Consider the following 20911-nt stretch of genomic DNA (forward strand, 5'->3'; position numbering starts at 1 on the left):
TCCAGGACGATATTGAACAATTGGGGTAAGGGTGTGGTGGGTGGGGGGGGGAATTCGTCAACTGGTTCAGTGCAGGACCATCAGCCTATCCACTGGAGACGATACATTAATACTTCATTACTCTTAAATGCAACCTGATTAGAAGAGTAAGCGGGAGAGGGAGAGAGAAAGAGAGAGGGAGAGGGAGAGAGAAAGAGAGAGTGTGTGTGTGAAGAATACCAAGAAGACACAAACAACGGGTCCACACGACAGAAAGGAGACCCCCATCAGAATCTGATACACAATTAGGGCGCGTCTTGGAACACCGAATACGGCCAAAGCAGCCGAGGAACAAGAAGCAGGAACAGAGGCCAAGAGGTAACAGGAGGTCCTCCTCCAGAAGGAGGACCGGGGCATATGAGGTAAAAAGGAAGATCGAAATTGGCTGACGGTTGCTATGGTAACGAAAGAAGGATTAATATTTCTTAGGGTTAACTGATGCTTCTATCCCTGGGAAGAATATCGTGCCGAAGAAGCGGACTCATAAGGGATTGACTTCAGCAGAGAGAGAGAGAGAGAGAGAGAGAAGGGGGGAGGATTAGTCTCCAGTCATAAAAGAATGGGGGGGGGGGACGAAAAGGAATACGAGGAGGAAGGAAGAGAAGGGAGCGGTTTGATGCAAAGGCGACGATGGTGGAGAGTCCAACCACATTTCGGCTGAGGAAGAACATGGGAAAAGACCGTTATTTTCAAAAAGCAACGGGCAGGATCTGACAGTTATCAAAAAAATAACGGACAGGATCTGACCGTTATTTTCAAAAAGTAACGGACAGGATCAGCGATAAAAACAGTAAGACGAAGAAAGGATCAAAGACAATATAGAAAATAAAAAAACGAGGTCTAATCACGAGCAGATAGATGAAGGGGATAGAATAGGTGGGAATCGAGAAGGATAATGAGAAGAAGGAGGAAGAAGGCTTCATTAACGATATCAGATAATAATGGTCTCATCCTTGCTGCAGATGAGGAGAGGGAAGTGGAGAGGAGAGAGGAGGGGATTGGAGGAGAGACGGTCATGAGGAAGAAGCTCCGATGGGGGAAGCGAGAGGAGGGAGGGAAGAAATTCGAGGAAGGTGAAAGAGGAAAACAAAAGAAGGAATTGGGGCGGGGAGGAGTGAAAACCCGATAGCAATAAAGAAAATGAGGGACACAACATAAAATAAAATAGAATAGAATAAAATAAAATGAAATAAAAAAGTGGGAGGGAAGGGGATGAAAGGCAAAAACGAAAAAGGCGATGGAAGAGAAAGGAGACCAATGCGAGGAAAGAAAAGTCTGAAGGGGAAGAGGAGGAGGAAGAGGAGGAGGAGGAGGAGGAGGAGGAGGAGGAGGAGGAGGATATCGTGTACCGGAAGGGGCGCTGGCTGCAGATAGGAAGGGTCAAGAAGGACCTTGTCAATGAAAGGTTCCAACACTGTTCCTCCTATCCCCTGGTGTGTGTGTGTGTGTGTGTGTGTGTGTGTGTGTGTAGGGGGGGGGTCTGTCTGCCCTCGACCCAGCGCGAGGTCGCCTCTGGCTGGAGGGGGGGACGGGGGGATATGCACCCCGAGGAGGTTACCGCGGAAGAGGGGGGAAAGAAAGAGAAAGGGGTAGAGAACGAGAACGAAAGAGGAAGCTAAGGGAGGGGGAGGAGGAGGGTGAAAAGGAAAGTTGGAAAGATGAAAGACACAGCCTGACGAGTTTCACGGCAAGGAAGAGTAGAGAAAAATGTAGTTTAAGACAAAGAGGAAGAGGCTGGGGGAGGGGTGAGGGGGAGCGGGGCGGAGAGGAAGAGGCTGGGGGAGGGGTGAGGGGGAGCGGGGCGGAGATGGTGAGGAGGGGGGAAGGAGGGGTGAGGGGGAGTGTGGGAAATGTTGAGAAACGAGACTGAGAGATGTGAAGAGTCGGGGGGGAGAACAATAGGGAGATTGTGAAGAGAAAATAGGAGCTGGAGGTGGGGGGGGTGCTGTTGCTGCCGAGACTGGGGTGTCACGGACGAGGGGAGACTACGATGAGGAGTGGAAAGAAAGGAAAGAGGATTACGAGAGAGGGAAAGCAGGGAGTGAGGGAAAGATTATGAGAGCGAGGGGATATGACGAAAGAGGGGAAATGAAAAGAGATTTGCGTGATGAATGAGAAAGGGGGGAATGGGGGAGGAAAAAAATGAAGGGGGGGTTCCGTGAGAAAGGGGAAGGGGGGCAGGTGACAAAGGAGAGGAGAGGAGAGGAGAGGGGTAGAAGTAGGGTCGATGGGGGGGGAGGGGGAGGGGGCGAGAGGGTCGGGGTAGAAGTAGGGTCACGTCAGAGGACGAGAGATGTGGGGGGGAGGGGGCTATCCTTCGATATCGAGTTGTAGGTTTCGAAAACATCCGGGGACAAATCGTATTCGAAACAACGGAACACACACGCCTAGTACATTTTCCAAGGATAGCATCGTTCAATGTGAGTAGTCTTCCTCAGGCTTTAATAAGGCTAGTGGGCACTGTTGTGTCCATAACATCGTATTTGTCACTAAGCAACGTCAAAACACAATCACCAACACCTCATGGCGACTTCAACTGTAGAAATCAGAGTACCCGGGGCAAAGGTTGCCCCCCCCCCCACACACACACACTCAAATTCATTCAACGATTATCCATGTCAACGCGATGCATTTAGAACTTGTGTGAGGATACGCGCTGGTTTGAAAACAACAAAAACCTGACACTGGCACTGCCGAAACCACTTTCCTGCGCTCGTCGTTGTCAGGTTTGTTTAGGTTCACCCGTTTGCCGTCGCCCCGCGGATGATGATGACCTCCCGACCGTCCGTTGGCTTCCACAAGGTCGGTGCCTACTCAGAGTAAAGGTGCAGTCAATGTAGTTCGGCCTTAATGGTCCACTGCAGGACCGGCATATCCCCTGAGGGACGATACGGCCTCTGTACCTCACCACGGTGGCTTAATCCGGCTTGTTAAGTTTGTAGGTAAGGTGACAAGTGCTTCATGTGAAGTTTCTTAGGTATGTTGGAATGGCCGTGGTTGTGAGTGAAGTCTGAAGTAGTGCAATCAGATAATCAACTAAATATTCCCAGCGTCTTTCTTTGGGGACACGGTCTGTGTTAATGAACATAACTTCAATATTGTCACCAAGTACCTTATGACCACGGGTATCTTAAATCCTCCCCGCCACACCCATCGTCTGTGGTTTCCATGGCTAGAGTGACACTTGCTCAACTTTTCCTGTATCCTGTACCATTCTTCTTGGTGCCGTCTCGCGATTTTATTAACCTAAGAATATAAAAACCCTACACTTACACTCTCTGGAAAGACGCAGAGTGCGGGGTGATCTAATAGAAGTGTTCAAGTGGATCAAAGGCTATAACAAGGGTGATGCAAACAAGGTCATCATAATAAAACAACAGGGCAGGACTCGCAGTAATGGGTATAAACTGGACAAATTTAGATTTAAGAAGGAAATAGGTAAGAATTGGTTTACAAATAGGGTGGTCGATGAATGGAATAAACTTAGTAACCACGTAGTAAGCGCTGATACTATCAGTTGTTTTAAAAAACGATTAGACAACTTTATGGATGGGGATGACAGGTGGTGATGGATACGGAGCTGCCTAGTGTAGGCCTTATGGTCTTTTGCAGTCTCCTTTATTTCTTATGTTCTTATGTTCGAAGTGAATCTGTGACCCCTTACTAATCCAGCTACAACTGCGCAAAGAAGATTTGCGTGTCCCTTTTAGAGTGGCTGGAATTGAGTTGGAACTCGGATGGAGTTCATTTGGGGTCGGAGTTATGATGGTAGCTGGGGTTGGGGTTAAAATCTGTACTTGAGTTGGGACTGGGAGTGGTATTGGGAGTTGGGTTTGAGTTGGTAATTGGGGTTGGAGTTGTTAACTGGGTTTGGAATGAGAGCTTGAACTGGAATTATACCATAATTGTTGTGGGCAGGGCTGAAAGGATACAAATTGATATAACGGAAATGGAATTTTTTTCTTACTGGTCTTGTAAACTCCGATTCTGTGGGAGAAATTTTCGGCGCTTAATCCAGGACTTAAATGTCATGGAAAAAAACACTACAACAGTTACAAAAGCAAGGGATCGTATATTCTACGAAAGCAAAGCCTAAGGAGGAATGAAAGAAAACTAAGGTAAAAGTTGGGGTTTGATTCAAAGCCATTACCACAAAGCTTCTGCAATAGAAAGGCTACGCTACCACAAACTAGGCGGAGTATTCAACTTCGAACAAAGCTCTCTACAATGCTACAGCGGACCTACGTGCCAGAACAAAGCATTTACGAAATTTCGCAGTTATTAGCCTACATCAATATAACTTTGTACTAAAGTAGTATTAACCAAGATCTGCTGCATACAACGTGAGGCATGTTTTCAGAGTTTTTATACAACCTGAAGCTGGAAACGAGAACTAAAAGTGCACAGCAGGCCAACACCTGCATGACGAAGAATCTGGGTGGGATAAAGCCAATGCAGGCGGAAACTTGTACCAGTGGAGATGGAAGAGGGAGAGGGCGATATGGGCAAGGAGGAGGATATACAAAGAAAATGAAGAGAAGAGAATAGAAGAAATAGATCTGCAATGAAGACCACGAAGGAATAAGCTAATTTAAATGTAACGGAAAGATAAGACTAATGAGTAGGTGAAGATGACGGATGATGCCGAGAGAATCTACAGGGCGCATGGGGACGACATGACGTAATGGGAGATAGCGACATGACGCAATGCAAACGGTAGAAAACGGTACCTGAAGGGGGGGCCACAGCTCGCTAAAGCACGAGGGGGGACTGGGGAAAGCAGCGCATGTACTAGTCAAAGCATGAACGGGCACCTGCAACCAATTAAACGCGATTAAACATGACTATATTTTCTACTATAAAGTCATTACCTTAAACACCTAAACAACTAAAAAATCACACTGGGTTACCCCGAGAGATGGGTGTAAAACGTGTAAAACTAAATCCACTTAAATCATATTACTCTCAAACCAGGGTTTCCTCTGAAACAAACCACGTGAAACTCTTGATTTAAGAGAACACCTGTGAAAATTTCACACCTTTACCACATCCCCACGTAACCTCAAAATACACACGTACACACGGCAATCAAATCACCACCCTTTCCGGACGAAGAGACTGTGTAGAGACATGTGAAAGCTATCACATTATCATGTACTTCAGAACAGTGACCGGGATGTGACAAGTTATTACATAGACGTCTAGACTGGGGGCAATGAGTAACGTATGCCACAAGTCTGCGGCCACACACACACACACACACACACACACACAGTGTACGTATACACATCATATAAAAACGCACATGTACTTTCCCCACGCCTAACTCATACAACTGATACATCATTTCTTGATTACCGGGTTGTTTAGCGTTGTGATTGGTTCCCACGTCCTAGCCAAGCTAGAGCGAAGTCCTACCAGCCACAGTGGAGTTTATAAACATATACATGACCTACCAATGATGAAATAAAATACAATATAAAAAGAATGAGTGGCTCTTCGTGTGTGTGTGTGTGTGTGTGTGTGTGTGTGTGTGTGTGTGTGTGTGTGTGTGTGTGTGTGTGTGCGTGTGTGCGCGCGCATGCTGCTGGACACAAACTACTAGTACACCGGGACACACATTTTCTACAATCAAGATCTACAATATGGACAATCAGCTTCTACTCCATCGAAATCAGGACACATGTTTAAAAAAAATCTTTATTGCATTTCCAATTGCAGACAGAAAGCAATACATCACGACAGGTGTGCTTGGGTCCGCCGTGTCCAAATGAACACATTAATAATAATTCCTCTACAAAAACCACTCGCGGCGTTCCCTATAGCCTACCTTTACTCCACGCAACGACTATACAATTGGTTCAACAACTTCCAGCATTTTTTGTGCAGATTTAGTGTACAAAGCTACATGCAACTGTCGTCTGTTCCTCATAAATAGAAAAAAAAAAAATCTCAGACTGTCAATGGTGGATGTTTTTTCATCATACGTAAATTAGAACCCTTCCCATCTTAGAAAAACGTCGACGTTTAAGTTTCGAAAACTGTAAACAACCGGATCACTGTTCCTGTCGGGGTACGGACCACGAAAAAAATACATACATATACATATATATATATATATATATATATATATATATGTGTGTGTGTGTGTGTGTGTGTGTGTGTGTGTGTGTGTGTGTGTGTGTGTGTGTGTGTGTGTGACACTACTAACCAGAACAAACCCGTCAAGGATTCCAGACAGTAGTACTTCTTTACGAGCCCGATTTCTATTTTACTTCCAAAATGTGTTTTTCAATTTCTTCTGGCTAACGTCAACCTATTATATTTAACTAAGAGGCGTCCCGTGCAGCGTTATATAAATTCTGGAACCCCCTCGTTAAAAAGTAAACATAAACACAACAAATTTAAGCTCAAAATATTAGTTACATATGAAGCAATTTTAAAACTACACATAAAAAAATGGCTAAAAACCATTTCAAAAATACACATCAAAAATGGCTATAAAACCCAATTCAAAAAATACAATTTACACAAAAATCACATTAACAAGTTTTGGGCAGCCCCCACTAAAAATATATTAATAAATAAATAGATAAATAATTCTGAAATTTTGTGAGTCCCTTGTGGATTTGTGTAGTTCGTTACGTTTATGTCTAAATTCGTCAGTGACCACCCCAAGGTCTAAACTAGATAAGATCTCGAATGAAAACGAAAGAAAGAGAGAGAGAGAATAGTGTTAGTGGGCAACTCTCCTCAACCACGTAACACAAAGAAAAAACATAACCCGTTAGGTAAGGAAAGCATCTAGACACTAAAACGCCGTTGTCTCCAAGGAGTCGTCACGGATATGAATATAACGACCTGCAGACAGGCAAAATAAAATGAAAAGTGCCACCCGATAAGGAAGGGGAACAAAGTCTTTGCTACAGATGAGATGAACCAAATCGCTCAGCGGCAGTCCTCCTCAAATGGAAAGTCCTCGACGCTTACGTTGGGTTCCACAGCCACGCTGAGGCAGCGAACTGTAATTTGACCACAGCTAACCCCATTAATGCTGAGTTTCATTATCTTTTTCCGAAGCTCAAACCCAGGGATATTTCATTTTTTTGTCATTTCTTATAAAAAAAAAAGTATAGTATTTTATATAAAGTAACAAGCACCTGTTAAAAATGAAACTGAAATTAACGAGAGGATGCAATACTATTCAGAACTTCTGGGACTAGTTACGCGCTCGAAGCAACAAGGCAAAAGAATGTTCTTATATATTACCACGTATGATGAGAAACAAAATTAGGGGACAACATCGCGACTGATTCCGCCATCGCTATGCCAAAAACACGCTAAGTTCGATCCGTACCTCCGTTAATATGGCGTTATTTTGTAAACACCTGCCAATAGTTAGCAATTTCCTAACCTAACCAGTCTTCCCCTGTTTCCTCTACAATGTGGTATAACCGCGCTCAGGGACTCGGCACCCGAAAAGCTGTTGAACAGAATAAAATATTAACTGGAGGATGTAACCGCGTGTGGGGGTTATCGCACTAAGTTATATTTCCTCCGATATGCTGGAGGAAACTAATTTTCTTCCAACATATCAAATAACATTTAATATATTTTTGTTGAGAAAACAAGATTGTGCCATAATGATTTAAAGATTGAAAAAAGTTCTGGAGGTGAGCAGTACCGCCGATTAATCAGAAGTTGACGGTAAATAACCTAGTGTGATATCCCCTCGAGGCAGACCAGCTAGCCAAGAGCTGAGTAAACAGGACCCCACCCCCCCACACCCACTTTTCGTCATCTTCTTTCAATCCTTCTTGTTCACTCACCCTCCCTCCTGCGACTTCGGTAGAAGGCGACTGGTGAGGAGGATAGCGGCCGCCTTCGTTTCAAGGGCATTGGGTCAAGATCCGAGAGGCGTACAAAACAGGTCCCACCCCCCACCCACCCACCCCCCTCCACCGCTTCTCCCTCGTGCCCAGGCGCGCAGACTTTTCAACCTTCATAGTAACATCGTGGTGCTCCGAGGGAGCACGCACGAACGCACGAACACATACTGGAACTCGAGCATTTTCGCACGCACGCACGCGCGCAACATGCTTTTTGTTTACATTCTACTTTTTTTTTTCTTCTACATTAATCACTTCAATAAATAATGAGCCGTGAGACATACTCGGGGCAAGAATCGAAATCCCCTACTAAGGAATCTAACTCTACTGCTTAACATCGATCGCCTTTTGCCAGAACGAAATAGTTGTAAAACCGAGATCATATTTCTAACGACGGATTTCCACGCGAATGGGGGGATTACGTGGGAGTGGGTTGGTTTCCTACATCCGCAAGAACGTCAGGGATATAAAGCTATAATTATGCCAAGGATACTACGCAGCAATCAACCACACACAAATACGCTGGCTCATTTTTATTTGCAGATATGGATATATATATATATATATATATATATATATATATATATATATATATATATATATATATATATATATAAAAGGGATCAAAACGTTTTCGTCTGTATAATGTCTTCAATATGTCATAGGACGAAAACGTTTGGTTTCCCATGCTTCGTTTAAAAAACCCACGCATAAGGAAATAACTTATTATTTTCAACAACAATAACAAAAATCAGTGCGCATAAGCAAAACCAAAAGATACAAGAAATAGAGGAGATCTGGAGTCATTTTTTCCCCCCAACTTCCATTTTCTTCCAACTTCCGACTAGTCGACGGTGCCCACCTCCAGAACCTTTTCCTCCGTGAAAGAACTGCCAAACCAAGAATTTGCAGTTTCGTCTCATCCGCTCGCACAGCAATTTGTATATTTTTTGCATCTATATTCCGACAAATCCAACAAATGTTCTTAGTAACGTTTCTTGCGGAAATTAATATTAAGGGACGGTGAAAAAATCATTCTCGCTATGCGCCAACAAAGCTCCGTTTTGGTTGCATCACCCAATATTTTTCGTGAAACTTGTTTTTTTCTTCCTAATCTACCTAACTTACCTAAAAATGCGTGCAGGGACTTTATGACTGGACTGTCATGACACCACTTCGGCATGCGGGTGTTGGGATTTTTTTCATCATCCCTTAATATTAATTTGAGGGAAAACTTAATTTCAAAAAGTTGTTGGAGTTGTTGTAATACAGATGGGGGAAAATATATCCAAATTGCTGTGTGAGCAGGCGAGGCAAAATGGCATGAAGCGGAAGGTTGCGGGTATTTTGTTAAAATATACCTTAATATCAATTTCAGCAAGAAACGTTACGAAGAATTTTTTTGGATGTCATAATATTGATGCAATAAATATACAATATCCTGTGCGAGCGAGACGGAACTTCACTAATACCGCAAACTAGTTTTCCTCAACAAAAAGAGATAAAATGTCATTTGAAATTCCGTACTAGTTTTGTTCCAAAACGTCAGTTATGCTGATGTGTACACATAGCTTGAATGTCTTTTCAACAGTTACAAGGAACTATGCAAACACAATACCAATTTCACTCTGCAACAGAGTCGATGAAGAAAACTGCAACGGTTTCAAAAATCACTTCCACGAAAAGAAAACCATGATTGGTACGTCGAATAACTAATAAAAATAATAACTTAGATGAATACGTACGTAATAGTCTAGGATAACGATGTATCCGTTTTCTAGTTGCCAATTCCCATTTTCTATGACGGGGACATCACCACGCGAGATGGCTTACAGTGGTTCCCAAACTTTTTTTTTTTTTTAGTTTTACAATTATACGTACTAAGTTAACCTTAATCCTAATGCCGGGTACCGTAATGTTTTCTTTATTTTATTTCATTTTATTTTCAAATTTGTTACCTCCCCCCCAGGGGGTAATTTACCCACAGTTTGGGAACCACTGGCTTAGAAACCATAAATCAGACATTCTTACAATATGTTACCGGAGATAATAAAGAAAATATGCAGTTTCGAACTTACGTTTACCGTAACCTGTAATGCAAAATTATTTTGAGAAAGCAAATCATTTGATACACTTTATACGCGGCGCAAAATGTCAACAGCAAAACGGAGAAAAAAAGGACTAAGTATGAAAGTGTGGAGTAGTTTGAAAAAGGATACTAAAAGTACCCAAAAACAGCAAGTTGACGGTGGTTAACAGCGATAAGATTTTCTTAGGTCAATAAACTAGCCAAAAATTACGCCAACCTCACAGAATAATGGTTTGTTCATGGCTAAAGTTTGCGTTCTAAGCATAAGTTTCGTACACATAAAAATACACAAATAAAAGCGCTCCTGATGAACTTTGATGCGCTCCTAACGGTAATATTTACCTCATCTTGTAACTGGATCAGAATCTGTTAAAAATATAAATCCACTATTCGCTGGGCAATAAAATTCCATCTGAACTCGAATGTTAATTCTTGCCTATTTTGCACCTCACTCCAGCTGTTGAGAGGAGGGAGTTAATTTGGTAGTAACTATGCGGAAGAGTAATGGGACTGGTTAGCGAACTCAATATTTATAATGATAATGATGATGATGATAATAATAATAATAATAAAATAAAAATTATAAAAGTTTATCTTATTCTAGCTCAACTCGCATCGTCAATTACACCAACTTAAGATCTTTCGCAAATGGGTGGTTTTCGTTGCTGTATTTTTTTATTCGTGTGAATCTGGTACGATATCTAGGAATTCACTTGTTTTTCCTGCCAATGTCGGGGAGATGCCCCACCCCACTGAAAAAGTGGAAAAATAATCATTTCCGATACAAATCAGTATCAGATCCATACGGCACTTTACCATGTGATTTCTGATATCCTTGATTGTGTGTATGTATATATGTATGTGTGTGTGTGTGCAGGCGGAGAGAAGGTTGGACTTCTACAAAAAAATAATAATAAATTAAAAGTACTGCATTAGATTCCTAGCCCTGTTCTCTCTCTCTCTCTCTCTCTCTCTCTGCCTCTCTTTCTCGAGGAGTATCTGAAGTTACAAACCCTGTGTGGTGACTAGCACCTGCACACCAGTGGTGACACCTGCACAGAGGTTGATTAAGATATTTCTGGTATGTGGTGGGATATGACCGGACGAGGCGTTTCGGTAAAACCCACCAACATCACCACAAGCAAAGACAATTCAGAACAAAAAATCGAGAAAGCAGTGCTGGTACCATTACTGAATAATTCATGTAATGTGCACTTGAAAAGCTGTTATGTGGGGTGGAATATCCTAACATACCCATCCATCCACTGGATCCATCCCTGCATCCACTTTTATATCTGACGCCACTGACTCGTAACATTTCACCATTTCATTCTCACTAAAACTTACTATTCTACTTGTAATATCCTACTTCAATGGTCTAAGATTACCGTTACACACGACTGATGAGCGTAATGCGCGGGACCCAACCTATGCAGTGGTGTTCTTGTTAACATTCACTCTAGTTATCGCTAAACTACCTTGTTCATCACCGTGGCACTTCTTTATTTTGGCTGTCCTCAAGATTATCTTATCAACGTGGCACCTCATCGGTACTGAATGGGATAAAAAATCCTGTTAACATTTTCACTTCTGCATCGCATGAGATAGATAATGACGAATGTGGTTACAATCAACGCTCATTGAGTATTATTCTCTCACACTAATCAACGTATATATACATATATACATATATACATATATGTATATATATATATATATATATATATATATCACGTTAAAAACCACTGTTGGAGTAGGAAAGACTGGAGATGGGGAATCTATATATTTCGATTGCAAACTGCAATCCTTTTCAATGGTTTTAACGTGATTGTTAAAAGTGTGATTACATTTTTCACCTGTAATATATATATATATATATATATATATATATATATATATATATATATATATATACACACACACACTAATACGTGGTATGTGTACGTACTGTACAAAGCTATATTGCTAATCGGTAAACACTACAGACATCACCTGGAGTATACTTCGCAACTCTAATTAATCACCTTTCCTTCACACGTTTGACAACCTAAGGATGCATATCCAATCACGTGTCCTAAACACCATGAGGACTATAGAAACAGTACATGAAATAACTGTCGTCAGACTTTACTTTGTCAACCGTAAACATCGTCCTCTACATGCATACAATTAAAACGGCCAAGTAAGATGATTTAAAGAAGTATGTAATCCTCGGTACCTTTCCAACCACCAGTTTTTAAACGAGTCAAAGAAAGACTCACTTGGACGAGGTAATCCATGCTTATTTCCAACCATCACCAATGAATCGTGTTCACTAACTGTTAAAACTTAAACGGGCCTGAAGTAGAAAATAATTTGTATGGCAACACCACCCCCGACGTCGGCTCGACCTGTTGCCATTCCCGGAGTTTTTCTTTTCTTTCTTTTATCGAAATAAACACCATAAGAGGACGGCTTCATTAGTACGACGTTTCGATTGCAACAACTTTTTCAAGTACATTAAAACTGTAACAAGCGAGACGTCGCCCTAATAAAATATCCGTCCTCACATTCAGGTGTTTTTTTTCCGTTAGACTTGTCCGTAACTGACACTTTCATACAAAGGCTATCTTCTCTCAAAACCGTTTAAAGAATATATGATAGTACATGTTATTGCCATCAATTCTTCCTTCCAACGCACATCACAATGTGAAATTCCATTACCCTAATGCTCTCCAACAGCTGTTCCATTTTCCCTGCGTCACTTGTATCTCACACACACATATATATGTGTGTATATATATATATATATATATATATATATATATATATATACTATATATATAATATCTGCATTAGTCATGCTGGTAATAACACTATTAATGACCCATCATTGGCCCAATCTAACCAAGCACCACTTCCATAACATACACGCAAGCTTGTGGCCTCAGAGTAACTTTGCCTCAATGGTCGAGAAGTGTCAGACCTACTCAATGCGAAATAAACTGCAGCAAACACTGACGGTAATAAAGCTGCACAAAATTCAATATGCAACAGGTTCCGCCCGCCCAATGTAAACAAGGGTGTGGGAAAGGGGTCGAAACATCCACCGATGTTTTTTTTTCTTTTCTTTATTCTTAAGGTAGACATGTATTCCATGTCCCTCCAGTCACTGAACTACACGTTCACGCGGTGTATGAAAACAACCACACACACGAACGCACAAACATACACTACATACTTTCTAGACACTGAGTCGTCATATCCTATTTTCTCTGCAATCCAAACCCTGTACCCTCCAAACGCTTTTTACAGCAGCAACGTTCGAATGTAAACAAAAGCGCATCTGGTTTACTCCGATCCCAGATAAACACTTTACTGCACACAACCCCAGGTTAAACAAAGGAATAAATTATATGCACATTCCTATTCGGCATTAGCTTCACATCCTCTCTGTGTATGAAGCACTAATTTCTGGAACAATATTTACACGTAAACCCTGCCCATACACACCCACAACTATTAAAACGATCCCACGTAACCCAAACGAAGACGGAAAAGTATTCAGTACATGAACAAGTCTGCGGCAGCAAACAAACGCAAGAAAACAAGAGCAAAACAACCACAACTAGTCAGGGAGCCTCAGCATTCACCCCCACCCGCCCCAACTCCCTTCCTCCACAACCACGGCTCCCCCCACTCCCTCCAAGCCCGCACGCGTCTACAGTACAAACGCTTCCATCCTCCGCAACCAACTGAACACCCCCCTCACCTCTCCTCTCCCACATCATCTACAAGCAGGCGTCTCCCGCCAATCCTTCCACAGGCCTGTCCAAACACTGTCCTTTCCCAGTCTCTCCTGTCTTTGCAACGCAGCTCTGACGAACTACACTACGCTACTTCAGCCCTCCATTCTCACCTTATTCTCTGCCGCTGTTTCTTTTTATTCTCACCACATCTCCAGTAAAATTGATATACTAAATTAAGCGCACTTCTTGTACACTGTGGATATCAGAACCTAATACATTCTGTAACAGGACCTATACACAATGTTCTTCGCTATTGTTACGTTACAATTTTCTTAACAAAACGTACTATAATTATCGGGGACCTGTTATACAAATATAATAAACATATCGCAACAAACGGTATATTTACATAGTGCTGATATTGCATGGATCTTTCAGTCCGCGATTGTCAATGTCTCACCCCCTTCTTTCCGGACACACACTCCCCACTTCCACTTGGCGGTCTCATACGGTCTTACTACTCCGCAAACCTTACCTCACCGATTCCACTACGCACTCCCTCCAAGTTGCCCTCCAGCTGTACCCCCAACTCCTCACCCCTCAGTCCTATCATTCCCACCCCACCTGCCACAACCACCACCTCCACAAACCATTATGGTACGGGGTTACCACTCCTCTCATTATCATTATCCTCTATTCTTTGCCATTACAGCCTTCGCTTTTCCCATTTTACCCCAATGGCGGGTGAGAGGAGGGGGAGGGGGGGGCTGCTGTTTTCAAGTGGATTCCAACTTCACTCTTGGACGTCGTTATCCATTCTAATTTCGTCATTATTTACAAGCGACAGTAATATCATGCCTCCCCAACTCTCCTCTTTTTCTCATTCTCCTTGTACCATTTGTTTACTAGCTCTATCATACTTCCCCCACCCGGTTCGATGGCAAAATCTACTAAGATCTGTATTTTTATTAATATATTTCTCCTTTTTCTTTTTCGTGGTCGGCCTATTTTCGTCGCGACGATCTGACGCCCACTACTCTCCTCTTTACTCAACCAAAACTAGTTACGTCATATCAGAGTGCTCACTTCCACCTTCACACATTTTCTTTCCCCGCGTGGGCAGAGTACGGAATGAATGTGCACTTGTTCGGTGTTGTTTGGGAATAAGCTGGCCAGCCAATCAGCAGTGAAGATTTTTTAAAACAGCGCTACAACCTACAGGGTAAAATGCCTTATTTTCTTAATATATATTACTAGTTTCTCAGTTTACAAGTGTGTTCGCTAACTAAAGATTTCGATGAACCGTGACCAAGGCGTTGGCCATGGTAGAATCAATCGTAAGCACTGAATAACACGTAAACAATAAATCAGCGATTTTTCATATTGCCATCCCAATTTGTATTAATAGGAGTAACAAAGATAATGATTATAATAATACTGATAGTTGTAATAAATATATGCAATAGCAATAATAATGCTTACAAGGCTCTCCTTCCAAACACAGCCCCCATAATTAGTTCTATTTTCTGTAAGCCACATTTCGACGACACTTCATTCCCCACCCCACAACATTCCCTGGAGAACATTTTATTTCATTCCGTTCCTACCTCGAGCCATTTCACGACGGAACATACCAGACATTTCGACCAAGCCATCATTTTTTGTTTACCCATTTGAGAATAGAATGAATAATGCTGCCAACTTCACTAGTCTTGCATGGTTATAAATGGCCGCACACCAATCCCTGTATTGTTTGTATATATATTATGTATGTGTATATATATATATATATATATATATATATATATATATATATATATATATATATATATATATATATATCACAACTACCACAATCGGAACAAAAGAAATGAATACGCGTCTATATTTTTAGACTGCTTACTGCAATCCTCTTCCGTACAAAGTGGAAGGAGGATGCTATCTTTAGATAGCAACCTCTTACAAAGGAAAGGGATTAGGGAAGGAGTAAAAAGAAGGAAAGATTCCCTTTTTAAATATCTTATTCGTGAGTAATGGGAATATGCTTGCCTTTAGAAAGAACGCCTATTCAGGGAGTTACCTTCGTTTTTAGTCATCCAGATCATATTAAAAGGAGCGTAGCTTCGGGTCTTTTTCTCCGAATTTTCAAGATCTGTAGCCCCCAATTTTTAGACCACGAGTTAATTTCCATCAGGTCCCAATTAACAAAATTAGCTTACCCTTAGTGGTTCCTGGATAAAGCCCTCAGCCAAGCCAGAGCTAGATTTTGTAATTCCCTTTCCACAAAGCCAAATGTATTACAAAATTCCCTTGTTATCCCTTTTCAGAGTCCATTAGCCACCTGCCCAAATTTCTTCCCAAAGATAAGGTAAATTTAATTCATAATTACCCGAATACAAGACCACATCCCAGGGGTTTACTCTTGTGTAAAGATTGTAACCTAGCATATATTGGTCAGACAGGGAGAGACCTAAGGACATGGTTGGATGAGAATAAAGGGTCAATTAGGTATGGTCAAAATAGTTCAGCCTTGTTCTACCCTGTGAATAATTGAAATCACCAGATGGACTGGGATAAATTTGAACTCATTCATAAATCTGGTTGTGTGGGTTCAGAAGGAAAATGGTGGAATCCACTTAAATAGATTATCTTCCCATTATGAATATCTCAAAGGGTCAATGTCCATTACCTGAGGATTGTTCATTACAAAATAAATTGTTAACAGGTACCCTCCCTCGTGACCCGACCTCATCACCTCTTCCTCAGGTCACCAGAGAGTGAGGGCAACGGTATTTACTCCTTCCCTAGTTCATTTGTATGAGGTTCCCACTTTGTAATCCTGAAGAGGATTGCAGTTACCAGTTGAAATATATAGACTCACGTATTTAGCTTTCTTTTGTTCCGACTGTGGTATTAGTTGAATAGTCCCCAGCACATGGATTTTCATCTTATCAACCACATTAACTTTTTCAATTTTAATTCCTTGCAAACACGATCGAGACTACCAAGTAGCTTGATGAAAACATTCGGAAACTGATACGCCGTTGGGCTAAGACTCAAACCTTGCCGATACATAATAAATGGACTGTGACTTAACCGACTGATCTATCAAGAGGAAAATAAGTCGAGCACAATTTCTTATACATGTATGCTCGAGTTACATATATAAACGAATTTTATACTCAACCCACCCCCGCCATGAGAGCGCAACTGGTCGTTCGTATACAAGTGCATTCCATCGAACTCGATCGTGTCTGCAAGGAATTAAAATGGAAAAGTTAATGCGGTTGATAGGATGAAAATCAATGTACTGGGGACCATTTAGTGTATGTTGCAATACCATCCTACCAATGCGTTCTCCCATCTTGGTAAATGTGAATATTGATCCAACGATCATGACATTCGGTGAACGGCTGTTTCAGGTCTACTCTGAGTTTTGTGATTCGCAGCACACAAGGACGATCCACTAATATATATTTTATAGCAACCATGGCACGGAATTTTATACACTACTCTTTCTTTTCAATTTATTTCACTTTCCCTTCTTCCTCCTTCCTCCATTGACCCTACTGTAGACTGGCGACTGTAGAAAGTAATAGAAATAATTACTAAGCGGAAATTCACCAATATAGACAGGAGAGGATTTACCGTTCCCGGTGAACGGTCATCTGGTCCCCAAATCTGCACCCCTAGCACAACTCGTCCCCCAAAAATAGGACAACTCGTCCCCGAATTTTTTATTTAAACAATAGCTTTGAGATATTTAGCAAGAATCAAAATACCATAATATATTATGTAATATAAAATAATACACAGGTATTAAATGATACACAGGTATTATATATTGCTCATCTCGTCCCAATTTTTTTCAACCAATTTTTTTTTATTTAAATAATAGTTTTGAGACATTTAGCAAGAATCAAAATACCATAATATATTATGTAATATTATGTGTGATTAGCACTTTTTGAGCAAACATAGAGCACATTACATTACTTGGTGACGCACAAATGTGTTTTATTGGGTTTCATCTTATGCTTAGTAAAATAAATAAAGATAAAAAATAAAGTTAAAAACAACCAAAACATAAAAAAAACATATATACGAACAATAGAGAACACATTAGGAGAGTTATTAGATAATTAATTTCGAAGACGAGTTGACCACCCAGTTTACCATTCGGGGACCAGTTGTCCTAGGGGAACAGTTTTGGGGACCAGTTGACCGGGGACGAGTTGACCTACAATCACCGTTCCCAACTCCAGCAAGATGACAAACAACTTAAACATCTATTTTCAAGTCAAATTACAAAGGCAGAGCATGCATGCCGACAGGAGACCTTTTGGTCCATATCTAGGTCGGATGCCAAAAAATGATGAATTCATAAAAATCTATGTCAATTAATAAAATACATTGGCATTCATTATAGGCAGGCAACCGCAATTCGTGTAGTCTGGAGCCTATTCGTCAGCGTCTGTCTGTCACTGGGCGGGCGCAGGCCAAATTGCTTCAAGTAACAGTTACAGTCCGATGGATGTCTCGTAGAGGTGGGTTGGTTGGTGCAGTCAATGATGTAAGTGATGCAGCGATAGTTACAGTCCGATGGATGTCTCGTAGAGGTGGGTTGGTTAAATTTGAACATCGCCACAGTATTAGGGAAGAATGTAACTTCGTATGTGAGTGACATAAAAGGATCATTAACAAAACAGCAATAGTATATCCAATTCCTTATATGGATATTAGAAAGTATGCACTGGTTAATGCTACGGTCAATCGCGTGAATCCATTTCCCAATTACCAAGATAGGAAAATATATCAGTGATTTACGAAGACCTATACGTAAAGAGAACAACCATGGAAACAGCACAAACATGTATTAACAATGTGGCAAATAATAACGATCCAAATAACGCAGGAGGCCATGATTGGTCAAAGGGGGAATACGGGAGATCAGCAAGGTGGTCAGAAAAATAACCTCTGTATAGATGAGTCCATGTCCATACTTCGCTGCAGATACACTGGCAAAATCAGAAAGGTTTTAATACTGGGTATAATTTAAAATACCCTAAACAATTCCTGGATACTGCCTACATTTTTGCAAAGAAACCATTTCAATTTTTTTAAGTAAATATATGCTATTAATGTTATCACTTTAAGAATTTTTTAAGTATTCCTGATTCATTAAAAAATAACGTGTATGTACAGTACCGGACAAAAGTGATGGCCGGGTGGGGCGGGAGGACAAGAATTTTGCCCGTTTTATAACCATACCCATAGGAGATGATATTGAATTCGGACAAAAGTGATGGCCGGGCTGTGTGTAGTGTAGGATAGTTTGGGTCACGTGGCAACACAAAATGACGGTTAGTGTGTATCTAGCTGCTGTGGGAAGAGAGTTGCTGCGGCGAGTGCTCGTAGAATTTTCTCTCCGATGCATCGCATTTTTACCAATTGAGGCATCCCTACGACCCTAATATGACCTCTACGAGAGAATATTCCCGTGAAGCAGTTGCTCAGATAATTGCTTTAAAGGAATCTGGCCTGCAAACCAAGGAGATAGTGCAGAAAATTGGTGCCAGTGAGAGAACAGTGCGCCGGTGGGTTGCCAGATTTTATGAGGAGGGAGGGAACAACCTGCCATCTTCAAAACCAAGGTCTGGTAGGCCTAAGAAGACTTCGGGTCGGGCCCACAATATTTTGAAACGTACTTTGGAGTCTACTCCAAGAACCACAGCCAGGAAAATCAAGCAGGACAACCCAGATCTGTTTGGTGGTGTGTCTGTGAGGACAGTACGCCGCCGCATCAAGGACCTGAATTATGAGAGGTGCCGCCCTGTGAAGAAACCCATACTGAAATCTAACATGGCCAAGCGGGTCGATTTCGCCAAGAAATATCGAGATTGGAGTCAGGATGACTGGATGAAGGTGCTGTGGAGTGACGGAAGTAACTTTACTATTGTGGATGGGCGGAGCGGCAATGTGGACCGGCGTCGGGAGAGTGACCCACTCGACCCACAGGGCTGGCTTATGTTTTGGGGTGCTTTTAGTGGATTTGGCAAGAGTGAATTAGTGTTGGTGTCTAAGCAGTCGGGTGAAAGCGTTAATAATTTTTCATATCTTGAATTATTGTGCGATCACCTGCCTGATGCTATGGACAAATGCCAGGCTGAAATTTTTCAGCAAGACGGTGCAACCTCTCACATGGCTAAGATTGTGACGGAGTGGTTGGGTGATTGTTGTGTTGAACATATAAAAGATTGGCCTGGACAAAGCCCAGATCTTAACCCGATTGAGAACCTTTGGGCCCTAGTAAAAACCGATTTGCAAGGAAAGGATGTGTCCACTTTTGAGAAATTAGAGAAAGAAGTGAGGGCTAGTTGGGAGAGAATATCTTTGGAAACGTGTCGAAACTTAGTCCGTTCGCTGCCTGAGCGTCTGCAGAAGGTACTCTTTAAGAAAGGAAGAGCAATTGATTGTTAAACGTGAATAAAATTTGACTCTGCCCAATGAGCTTCCTCGCGACAGGTGCCCGGCCATTACTTTTGTCCGGTACTGTAGTTTTCAAGAATACCAGTAGTCAAACATTTGCTTATGAATAACAGTGTCAAAAAGGACATTTACAAAATTCCTTGCAAAATGTGTAATAAATACTATATAGGTCAAACTGCCAAATCCATAAGAATCAGCACAAGAAAAATGTAAGAGATGGAAACAATGTCCAATCCATTTCTTTAAATAATAATATGGTGGTGAGGAACTTAATAGAATGTAGTTTGATCCAAACCACCCACGACCATAATATGAATCTACACCACTGTTTATAAAAATTCTATAATTTTAAATGTCAACAGTGGCCTCATGTGAATCGAGACGCCCCACCAGCCTCTATGGGAGTCCCAAAACGGGACCGGCTTCTCACCTAATTTCCTTTCTCGCATTCTCTGTGGTTGCCTATATATTCTTGTAATACTTATTTTCCATGTACTTTGCACTGAAGATGTAATATACGATAGGATTTTCCTTCGTTTAGTTTCTCTTTCCCAGTGGTCACGCTGTCATATATATATATATATATATATATATATATATATATATATATATATATATATATAATCCCACAGCAAATTTTGCGTTGGTCACTTTTTTTTTTACCAAGATTTTGTATT

At 41.4% G+C, this 20911-nt stretch overlaps 1 protein-coding gene across 7 annotated transcripts in view; it reads right to left on the bottom strand.

Annotated features, from left to right (window-relative positions):
• LOC143018627 (uncharacterized) overlaps positions 1-20911 on the bottom strand; it is a 171696-nt gene that overhangs the window by 77503 nt on the left and 73282 nt on the right. The window contains exon 1 of one of the 7 annotated variants that reach the window (XM_076174163.1): positions 16937-16994. The exons of 5 other annotated variants lie outside the window; for them this stretch is intronic. In XM_076174163.1, coding sequence (XP_076030278.1) covers positions 16937-16979 — 43 coding nt within the window. In that variant the 5' untranslated portion in view covers positions 16980-16994. Of the gene's footprint in view, positions 1-12278; positions 12325-16936; positions 16995-20911 lie in introns of those variants that run through there. One more of the 7 variants, XM_076174164.1, reaches the window with a different exon arrangement.

This window comes from Oratosquilla oratoria, chromosome 35, assembly GCF_046742065.1.
Source record: "Oratosquilla oratoria isolate Oo_2021 chromosome 35, ASM4674206v1, whole genome shotgun sequence".
Lineage (NCBI taxonomy): Eukaryota > Metazoa > Arthropoda > Malacostraca > Stomatopoda > Squillidae > Oratosquilla > Oratosquilla oratoria.